The sequence below is a fragment of the Lupinus angustifolius genome, unplaced genomic scaffold (genome assembly GCF_001865875.1).
Source record: "Lupinus angustifolius cultivar Tanjil unplaced genomic scaffold, LupAngTanjil_v1.0 Scaffold_90_104, whole genome shotgun sequence".
Lineage (NCBI taxonomy): Eukaryota > Viridiplantae > Streptophyta > Magnoliopsida > Fabales > Fabaceae > Lupinus > Lupinus angustifolius.
Genome location: NW_017724587.1, coordinates 1,704 through 13,322, shown reverse-complemented (window position 1 = coordinate 13,322; position 11,619 = coordinate 1,704). Strand labels below are relative to the sequence as shown.

The following is an 11,619-nucleotide window of genomic DNA, read 5'->3' as shown; positions in this document are numbered from 1 at the left end:
AGCTAATTAAATTTGAAGTATTTGGTAAAATTAATTAATCTCTTACAAGTATACAATAATATAAAGAGTTTTATAAGTCTTAACTTAAGTCATAATTCACTGTAATTGACATATCAAATAAAGACTTATAAAGCATCATTTTCTTATACAAAAAGTCCTACCTAATTAATCAAAGACTTTCACACAAATCACCTCAATTGATAGAGGTGCAAGACATAAAATGTGGATAGAAACTAAGCAAGTGACCCTACTATGATTTTAATTCTGTGGTATAATCCATATTGCCAGTAAACAGTTTGGTCATGCGCCTCTCAGAAACGTTATATCACTGCATGATTCATGGTTGTGTGAGTTGAGATGATCAAATGCTTTCTTACCTATGAATATTATCAAGTTGTACATGATGAATGAGTTTATGTTGATTTTGTTTTGTATTTAGAGTTATTTTTTATATTGTTAGTGGTAACCAGCTTACCACAAATAGTTGAAAGAACTTTTTTACCTATGAAAATTATCAACAATCAGATTAAAAATCATATAGGATTATAGGTTTTCCTTGAAGTTAGCTCAGTTGATTAAGTTGTTAGACAAAAGTGTGTTCGGTTTCAAATCTTGTAAGTATTTTATGCCGAATTGAATTTAATTGTGGTATGAACCAGAAACATCCTCTCCACGGACAAATTCTTAACACTATTATAGGTTATAAAACTCTTTACCAAATATTTAATAATTAATGTAACACCCTAGTAATGACATGCCACCCACCAGCTTAAATATCCACCTCCCGCGAATCGAACTCATGACCTCAGGGACAAATAGTCATTAATTACATGAGTCGCTACTGTTAAAATTAGAGAGTTTTGTAATTCAGTTTTCTGTTTTTAGAAACTTTCCCTTTATAGCTAGTTAGTTAGTTGGTTTGTTACTATATAAGGAAAGTTGGTTGATGTATATTTGTTTTCATTCATATTGATAAATCATCAAGTTCTTCTTGCAATATCTTTTACTCTTTAATCACTATCTCTTCTCTACCTTTCTTTCTCTCTGTTTTCATTCCATTTCTTCTTCTGCAACACGAATTGTTGCTGTAACAACTACCATTAAGCTACGACTCATGTAATTAATGACTATTTGTCCCTGAGGTCATGGGTTCGAGTCGCGGGAGGCTCCCCTTTGTGGGGAATAAAATACTGCAGGGAGTATTTAAACTGGTGGGTGGCATGCATAGTGTCATCATAGGCCGGGGAGGTCGCATGACATTTCTACGGTGTGTGTTACATTAAAAAGGCTATTATTTGGTTTTAATTTTTATATTATAAAAATAAAAATAATTAAATATTTTCAAAATACGAATAACTATTAAGAATAATCACAATTTACAACAATATTTATATGTTATATTTTCAATGGCATATGTATTGTATTTACAATTTAGCGTTTCTAAGTCTTTTTAGTAATAACAACTCAATAATGTTTATGATTATAAGTTCATGAAGTCATAAATTCAAATCGGAAAGGTTCCCTCTTAAATAATGTGGGCACTCCACATGTTTTAAAATATGCTGAAGTTCAAATAAATTATTAGATAATATAATTTAGTTACAAATTGTAAGCTCATATAATATATTAATGTTTTCTCTCTCTTTAATTTCTTTATTGTGTAGTGTTCACTTATAATTTTGGAGTTGCCTGCATGCTATGGATCAGACGACCCATTTTATCATCAATATTCTTTAGAAGAGCAATATTATAAGAGGAAATTATTCCGACACCCCATGAGTTTTAGTGAAATTATACAAACCACCCATTACTTTTCTAAACTTACACAAACCTCCCCTAGTTTTGTACTTTCATTACCCTGACCACCCGTGTATAAGAAATAAGTGTAATTTTTTAAACAAAAAATGTGATAAATCCAATTAAGTTAAACAAAACATGATGTATTAGGTAGACAAGTCTAAATAATATACAAATCAATGTATCTTTATTATTTTTTGTTACAAAATGCATCAACAATTATAAAGAAATATTGTTTAAATCACTCTTATAATGTAGTGTAACGAACCAAAAATAATAAAGATACATTGATTTGTATATTATTTAGACTTGTCTACACAATATATCATGTTTTGTTTAACTTAATTGCATTTATCACATTTTTTGTTTAAAAAATTACACTTATTTATTATACAGGGTAGTCAGTGTAATGAAAAGTACAAAACTAGGGGAGGTTTATGTAAGTTTAGAAAAGTGAGGGGTGATTTATGTAATTTCACTAAAACTTAGAGGATGTTAGTGTAATTTATTCATATTATAAAGTTTCACCATTCTTAAAAGTTAAGCCTAACCCATGAGCAGCTTAAGATATATAATAATTATTGAATGATATAATTTTATATTATTTATATAAATCATCTTAAAATTTCCCATTAATTTATCAATTAAAAAATACTAGTTGGTTTTTAATACGACTATCTCTACTTTAAAAATAAATAGATAAACATACTTTTAGGAAAAGAAAAAAGAAAGCAATGGTTTTATAATAACCTTAAAATTCAGCAGAAGACACATAGTTTCTATCTATTTTCCTGTCTGAAAAAAATTCAAAAATTCTGGAACTCTTGGCAGTTTCAGTTGGTACAGTGAGTGGTGTCCACAGATAAATATTATTCAAAATTGCCACTTCACTTTCTCATTCATCGCTTCCATCTTCAGCTACTCTCTCTCTCTCTTTCTCTCATTTTCTTTTTCAAAACCTCTAAATCAAACAACCCCTTTTCTTTTCTTTTTCTTTCTTCAAAAACATAAATAAAATTTTATTTTTATTTTTATTTTTTTCTAACGCGCCTATTTCTCCCTCAATTTTTCTAGCCCCTTCGAAAATTTCCTACTCTGATTTTCAGCAACACCTAAATTTCAAATTCCCTTGATTTTCCAATTCCGGGTCGTTCCTTTCCTTCAAGTGTTCGAGTTTGTGAAGCAAAAAAAAAGCACCTTTGTGTTCTTTTTAAAAGTTCATGGCTGCCCATGATTGTTTTCGGGTGAAAGTTGCTAACTTGGTAACTGGGTTGTGCTAACCCAAGTGGTAGAACAAGAGTAGAGGGAAGAATTAGAGTGATTGTTGAATAAGTGAGGTTTAGGGTTTTTGTTGGGGTTGATTGAATTAGGGTTATTTGGGTTGCATGAGAGGTTAGAATTTGGTTATAATGGATATGGAGGAAACTAAGGAGTTGGTGTCTTTGGACCCAGATATGTTGCAGCTTCAAGAGGTGTCACCTTTTGCACTGAAATCAAGTCCTTATGTTGCTGAGGATCTTTTCTCACAGTGGCTTTCGCTTCCGGATACTTGTCTCCTGGTACATACAATTTAATTGTGTTGTGAACTGAACCAGTTATGTTTTTTCATGAATCAATGATTTTGAGTTTTTCACTTGACTAATGGAGATGGTGAAATGAAAGCTTTGTGGAATTTTGGAAGTGTTTTTCTCTTGTTACATGGGAGTTTTAGTTAGTTAGTAAAATTGAACTAGAAGGTATAAAGAGATTGTTAAGTTTGATAGGAGAAAACAAACACATTGCAAAGTAAGGTAAAATTGTATAGAAGGGAAAAGAAACCTTTTTGTATAATAATTAGCCTTTACATGAATTGTCATTTCTATTCTTATTGATCATATGGAACTCATGAACTACCTGATTATAACTAAAAAACCCATTTGTATTCATCTACTGTTCTATACATGCACTTTTGTGAATAACTTGTTACTTTTCATGTTCAGACAATCGACAACAGCAGTTCTTTTGTGTTCATTTTAGTTACCATCTGATAGAGAGGTTCTAGTTTAGGAATTGGAATATGCTTATGCTGATAATAATTTCTTGCTAAATCATATGAAGAGAGGACATATAATGTTGAGCTTTCTACCAATTCTTTGGAACTTGTAGATGGTTTTATTATATTTAAACTTTCTTAATGCTAGCTTTTGTTTATAGCCGATAGGTAGTGTTATTATGAGGTTTTCGAAGAGATGCTTTGGTGTTGTTCTGCCCTAGATTCAGGTGAGAATTAGGGAGGCTTGGTGATGGAGTCTCTAGTGTGTGGCAGAATTTAGAGGGAGGGGTGTACATGAGAGACACTCGAATGCTCAAGCTAGAGAGTGGGAGGACATTAGGGAATAAGGATAGAGTTTGTGTAGGAAAGTGTGTGTAGCCAAGGGATTTCATTCTCCTTATTTAGGGTGGAGGTGATTGGAGATGAAGTTACTTGAGAGATTTTGCCACCTAATAATTAGAGATTGAGAGGGATTATATTTCACCCTTGGTATGCGGAGAAGCCCATTACATATAAAATTGTATTTGGAGTACAATCATTACCATGTTGGATCCAGATCAGTATCCTCTGAGGTTCTATGGATCCAACCCTATTGGGCCTAGGCTGAGATCCCAGTTTGGAGTAGGTGTGTATACCAATTCTCTCTCATAGAGTGCATTTATATCCTGGATTTGTGAAGAAATTTTAATTTAATTGAATTACTTAGAAGTGTCTAATTATTAAGTTTTGATTGGGACTTGTTCTGGACCTTGGATGAACAGTCCGTTCATATTTTAGTTAAATTTATATCTTTAAGAGTGTGCAGCAGTTACATATGAAAAGAATCTATTCCTTTTCATAGAAAACATAATAGAAATTGTAAGTATTAGTGATAACTCAAATCCCACCTAGTGGGATTAAGGCTTGATTGTTGTTTGTTGTTGTAGTGATAACTCAAATAAAAAATACATGTCAACAAGAAAAACAGAAAAACAAACACTCTAATTCATGAACAAATGTGATGGCTTCTGAATGGCACTCTCTAGGATAGTATTGATAACTAATTGTACTAGACTAAAGATGTTTTATTGTTATTTTGGATTTTGCTCTCTTTGACATTACCATTCCTTTTTGTTTTTAAAATTCTTCCGAGCTGTATTTTATTTATGCATCTCTCTCTCTCTCTCTCTTTTTCTTTTTTGGATAATTATTTATGTTTCTTTCTTTCAAGCTACACCTGTTTAACTTTTCTTGTTGCTGCACTATCAACACAGGTTAAGTCATTGCTTGCTGATGTAAAAGAAGGAGCTCCTTTGGGTGCACATGAGAACTCTACAATTACAAATGCTTTGGCCAGCAACTCAGTACCTTCTCTGTTTCCTGCTGGGAGTACGCCACCACTTTCACCACGCAGTTCATCTGGTTCTCCACGAACCATGAAACATAGAAGTAGTCCTTCTTCATTAAGTTCTCCACTAAAATTAACCCGTGACCCAGTACGAGAAATCATTCCTCAGGTATTTCTTATTGTCTGGTTGTTCTTTTCTCTAATATTTTTTTCTCTTTATATCCAGAAAGGATTGAACTCTTGTCATACAGCTCTTAAGATTACTTTGGGTGTGCTTTCAGTTCTACTTCAAAAATGGTCGTCCACCTCCAAGTGAAATAAAAGAGCATTTCCTATTTCAAATTGATAGTCGATTTTATGGTCATTTGGATGGTCTACAATTAAATGGTGAGAACATGCTATTTGTGAGTTATTTATTTTTATTTTTCGATGATAACAGATGGGCTCTTCCATTCTCTAGAGAAATACTAGTTCTTTTCTGAACTTCTGTTGTTGATTTGTCTTCTCATTTGCAGATTTTAAGTCTGTAACGAAAGAGGTCTGCAAACTTCCCTCATTTTTCTCCACTGCTCTTTTCAGAAAAATAGATGTCAATTTTACTGGAACCATAACAAGGTACCAAATTTCTTGTTTAACCATCCCATCTTAATGGATTACAGCATCAGATGTAGCATTTGAATTTTATATATTACTTCTGCTACATTTACTAAGTAAATGGCATGAGAATAGAGCTGCCAGATGTTTTCAGATAGAGTGAGCTGTTGAAAGATGTTTACTTCCTGGGTAAATAAATGGTTATGCTTCTTGGGGGTTGGGCTGATGAGTTTTTGGATTTTACTGCTTCCATCCTTCCTCCAAGGAAAGAAAATAGTTATTCCTTAGATTAGTCTGTCCGACTCTGTCACATATAATCTATATCATGTCATGTATGTTGGCTATGTGTGCTTCCGTACCCCGGGAAAGAATTGCCCTGGTTGATGATTTGACTATTTTGTGAGAATTAGGTGATTTTGGAATTCTTTTGGAGGAAAAATTTAATTTGCTTGGCATTCTGTTGTTTGAATTCATGTAGAAGTGAATTGACATAACATAGGCTGCAACTTGCAACTTGCTCTTAGTGGTAGCCTGGTAGGTACCAAGAACAAATGTTGGAGGAGTACAAGTTGCAAATGACGCTGTTAAGTTGGTCTAAGAACGCAGTGAAGTTTATTCTGCTTGTACAACTCATTTGCAAGTTTGTCAGCCGTGTTATATGTTTCTTACTGCTAACTAGTTCATTACACTTGAGTATATTAAGTTGCAAACTTCTTTTCCTATAGACTTAACTTACTTTCTCCAAGTTTGTAATGCTTTCGAATTAATGCCTGTACTTTTAACCTATATTGCAGGGAACAATTTATCAACTATTGGATTCGGGGAAATATGTTGGCTATGGATTTAGCCACACAAATATATACTATACTGAAGCAACCACATCAAACATACCTTGCACAGGTTGGCTTTGTTTAAGATTTCATATTATTCTCTTAGTATTTTGTTATCTCTGAACATGAATTACTAAGAACTTACTGAAATATATATGTTAGAATTGTATTTATGCTTTCCATTTTGGTTGTAGGATGATTTCAAACCTGTCTTGAGGGAACTATTGTCCACTCATCCTGGATTGGAGTTTTTGCAAAGTACACCTGAATTTCAGGAAAGATATGGTACAATTAGATTATATAGATTAGTAAATTTTATGTTTATACTTTTTTTTGGGGTGCAATCAGTAGATCTCTGAGTCACTTGTTTCTCCTAACATTTTGGAGCGAATTTAATTCTGATTAGCGAGGTTGGAATGTCTGATATTAGTGTTCTATTTTTGGGCTATGTTCTTATTGCTCCCTTTGTGTTTTTGGGCTAGGTTGGAATGTATTTGTGGGTAATGTTAAAGCCAAGTTTACCATGAGTCTAACAGAAGTATTTCTAGACATTTTATTAGAAATTATTTCGGCGTTGTTTGTTAATGTTCATAACTAACTAAAGAAATTGCTCTGATGTTATCTGTAAACTTTCTCTTCTAGACGCATTTAACTTTTTATGTTCAGTATAATGGGATTACCTTGATGATATTTATATTGTCATTATATTTTGCAATTGTTGGATATAATTGGAGATTTCTAGAGTCTTGAGTCTAGGTTGTTTGTCACTTGTCATAGAATAATTAGGATTAGAAATTTTCCGGATAGGGCAGATTATATTTCTCTACAATTTCAGCCTTATTACAATTCAACATAAGAATTTGAGTTGTTTAACATACTCTCTTGTTCTCCAATTTTTATGTAGATATCCAATGATATTTTTCATTTTATATTATAGAAAAGTTCTCAGGCTATTTCTCATTGCTGCATGTTTTGTGCTTAAACAGCCGAGACCGTCGTACATAGAATATTTTACTACATGAATAGAGCAGGGAATGGCCGACTTACCCTTAGGGAGTTGAAACGTGGGAACCTGATTGATGCCATGCTGCATGTAGATGAGGAAGAGGACATTAACAAAGTTCTGAGGTAAAGACTATTAGCTGAAATGTGTGAAAATCAATTATATTTTTTAATCAAACGCATACTTTTGTTTGTACTCTGAAAATTTCCCTCAATCGTTTGTTAGCTTGGAGTTCTTTACTGTATAGAGCAATACCTTTGGCAAGAGAAAGTGATCTTGTTTCTTGCCATTATTGTCTTGTTTTTTCTGCCCTTGTTTTTTTATTCAAATAGAAGAGATTTTATTTGACAGAAAAGGTGTGTAATACAACTAGGGGCTGGATAATCATTTTGCTAAAACAGAAAGGCTAAAAACGAGAGAACATGAGAAACTATGAATGCAGTGAAGGTGCCTATTTTCTGCACATACCCAAGAGAGCAACTTCTTAGACATAGAACAGTGCTAGAAAAAGTTCAGAAGAGAGAGAATATAAAAAGTCATCAGGTTGAAGAAAAATCGATTACCATTGGCTTATTCCTTAATTTATACTAAATGAATTTAATCATCCTAACTAGCTATTATCAATCTCGAAGAATCTACCACCCAAATTATGGTACTCATTTACAGAGGACAATTCTTTTGCAAAAATCCTAAGCAAGCAGAACACTGAAGAGAAGCCAAAGAACACAGCTCTATTCCATATCAAAATTGCATGCAAAGAAACACCTCTAGTTATGCTAGGCAATTTTTTTTATGCTTCTTTGTTTTGGTCTATATGTTCAATCTTGAGGCATTTGATCCCAAATATGTGGCAAGTCCATTATTAGCTTTCATTTCTATTTTAGCTATCACTATAGAATTTTTTGTTTCATTTTGTATGTGCTTTATTGATTCTCTTGTGGAATTTCAGGTACTTCTCATATGAGCATTTTTATGTCATTTACTGCAAATTTTGGGAGCTCGACACAGATCATGACTTTTTCATTGATAAAGAGAACCTTATTAAATATGGGAACCATTCTCTTACCTATCGGATTGTTGATAGAATTTTTTCCCAGGTCTGTTGGTATTTTACATCTGTGTCAATTGCCTAGTTCAGCTTTACTGTGTACAGATATACCAAACCTCATGTTGAAAATTGATATAGCATGTTTGGAATCATACAATTTTAGGAATTGGTGTTTATAAATAAATTTTTTTGCTTGGAAATTATAATATAGAAATTGATTTGATTTTGAATTACTTTTGATTTAAGGCGTGTATATTTAGAAATCCATTTAAATTTTGGCTGGATTTGGTTTGTTTTAGTTTTGAATTGAATTGACAATTTGGTCCTCATGTGAGTAGATTTGATTTACTTTGAAGTAAATTACTTACATAAAATGCATTCCAGTCAATTCTAAGGTGTTCCAAACATGGAATTTGATTTGCAAATAAGTTCAAACTCTTTTTTTATAATTGGTCCAAAACATGGGATCTTAGTTCTAAATCATATCAAACCAATTGCATAATTTTTTATATTTTATTTACACTTAAACTTTGCCAGGTTCCGCGGAAATTTATCAGCAAAGTTGAAGGGAAGATGAGCTATGAAGATTTTGTTCATTTCATACTTGCAGAGGAAGATAAGTCATCAGAACCTAGTCTAGAATACTGGTAATCTTCTTAACCTTCTCCAATGAATGCTATGGATTCTTTAGCAGAATACAAATCATACATTTCGACTGATGTATGACAGCTTGGATGATAAGTGAAAGCAAGTTATTTACTTTACCAATTAATTTATCCTTTGAAGTTTTCTATTAATAAAACAAGGCCACTTGTTGGTGCCTAAAGCTCACACCTGGTTGATTTGGGGAGGGTAGATGATGGCAGTGTTAATCCCGTGAGTGGAGAAGTTGTTTTCAGGATTTAAACCTATTTGACCTCTAAGTGTTAGACATCAACCTTAACATTCTATTAATGCAAAGTATCAAAGTTGTCTTCTCTTTATTTTTTGGTGACGAAAAGTGGGCAAAGCCTAAAAATGGAAGATTAAATGGTAACTGAAATAACACGGTGTATGGGAAGCTCCACACATATCCATTAATGACTAGACTAGCAAGATCAGTTGGAGGATTATGGATATCATGAAAACCATATTCTTGAGATAAGCTTCAATTCACAATTCAGACTGCGTAGATGTTGCCTTGTCTAAATGCTTGGGAAAAAATGACCGTTGATTCCTTATTAATCCAAGTTCTGATTCTTGTAGCAATAACGTTCCTGTGGGGTTGCATGTCCTGCTTGTTAAGAATCTGAAAGACAGTTGCTGACACCAAAGTATTATAGTATTGCCAATATCGAGAAACTTGAAGAACTGGATGTTGGTTCCTAAGATATGTAAGACATCCTGCTGTTTTATCTCTTGTAGGTTCAAATGCATCGATTTGGATGGGAATGGATTGTTGACACCAAATGAAATGCAGTTCTTTTACGAGGAGCAGTTGCATCGGATGGAGTGCATGGCCCAAGAGCCGGTGCTTTTTGAAGACATATTATGTCAGATGGTTGATATGATTGGACCAGAGGTATCTCATTTGTTCTTGTCCCTACATGTTTTTGTTGCAGTATGCCAAGTGGTAGTAACTGTCCTATGTTTGCAGAATGAGGGATATATCACGTTACGTGATGTGAAGGGCAGCAAACTTTCTGGAAATGTTTTCAACATTCTTTTCAATCTCAACAAGTTCATTTCCTTTGAGACTCGTGATCCGTTTCTTATACGTCAGGTAAAAGCTTGTTTTATATCCTACTTCAATTCGATATCATTATTTAAGGCTTTCAGTAATTTCTGATTACAAAGACGACATTCTTTTTGTAGGAACGTGAGGGTCCGAATTTGACAGAGTGGGATCGCTTTGCCCATAGAGAGTATATTCGGCTTTCCATGGAAGAAGATGGTGAAGATATGTCAAACGCCAGCGGAGATGTCTGGGAAGAATCACTTGAGGCTCCATTCTGAGATTAATTAGGTAGGTTGAGTGATAAAACCCAAGGGTGCATTTGGAATCGCTCATAAAGTTCTGATTTGAACTTATCATATACACACTTATTTCAAGAGCTTATGAAAATAGTTAATGTTTTTCTTTCATGTGATAAACACACTTCACCAAGTTTATCAATTTTTTGGCATGTGGGTATCTTATGGGTTTCTTCCCCCTTGACTTGGAATGAGATTTATACTATAACGAATAATATACACAAGGTTTTGAATATCTTCATAAAGATGCATAATTGCATATACTATGCTATGTCTTGTATTTGGTTTTTGATCTAAATGGATATCAAATCATAAATGCAGGTGAATCAAATGGCTATGGATGGATGTGCTTTTTAAGAATATGTGGAGTGGAGTACCTGAATACTCAAGAAGAGGCATTGTTTTGGGTTTTGAATATCTTATAGTGTTGTTGCTGTAGAGAGCATCCCTTGAAATATGTTAAGAAACCATGCACTGGATACAGCCAGCTGCATATTTGTTCTTGTTTTTAAATTTCATGTTATTAATTTTTTGTTTACTAGGATTGTTGTGTTAAATTTTCGTTGTCTTTTTGTTTGTTATATATAGTGAAGAGAAAATGTTATATCATCATGAACTCAAATAACTGCCAATTTTCACCTTTTTCTCGAAAAATTTATCATGTTAGTTAACATAGATACTTCCACCTTTGATTATAGTTCATGGACCTAGCGAGTTGCAAAAAAAAAAAAAAAAAACAGACACGTAGGTACCAGTAAAAATATCCATAATAGATGCTTGCAATAATAGCTTATAACTTGGAAGACTTTTATGATACTTGTTCATGCATATTTATATATTTATTTATATTATATTTTATTATTACTATTATTTTAAGATTATATATTATATATTTTATTATTATTTGATAATTAATTTTAGTGATAAGATTATAATTATAAATTTTTCATATACATCTTACTACTATATAATAAT

The 11,619-nt window shown here is 32.8% G+C and overlaps 1 protein-coding gene across 2 annotated transcripts; it reads left to right on the top strand.

Annotated features, from left to right (window-relative positions):
* Nucleotides 1-2,612: 2,612 nt before the first annotated feature.
* LOC109339714 (serine/threonine protein phosphatase 2A regulatory subunit B''beta-like) lies at nt 2,613-11,264 on the top strand. 2 transcript variants are annotated; one of them, XM_019577204.1, is made up of 14 exons: nt 2,613-3,356; nt 5,083-5,325; nt 5,438-5,543; nt 5,672-5,771; nt 6,545-6,650; nt 6,775-6,865; nt 7,567-7,708; nt 8,533-8,680; nt 9,169-9,278; nt 10,036-10,192; nt 10,268-10,393; nt 10,486-10,636; nt 10,966-10,999; nt 11,032-11,264. In XM_019577204.1, exons 1-12 carry the CDS (start codon nt 3,207-3,209, stop codon nt 10,624-10,626), a joined length of 1,620 nt encoding a protein of 539 aa, XP_019432749.1. In that variant the 5' UTR covers nt 2,613-3,206; the 3' UTR covers nt 10,627-10,636; nt 10,966-10,999; nt 11,032-11,264. The 2 variants fall into 2 exon arrangements, with proteins under 2 accessions (XP_019432749.1, XP_019432750.1); XM_019577205.1 differs by lacking the exons at nt 10,966-10,999; nt 11,032-11,264 and adding an exon at nt 10,678-10,791 and having other exon boundaries at nt 10,486-10,646.
* Nucleotides 11,265-11,619: the final 355 nt, after the last annotated feature.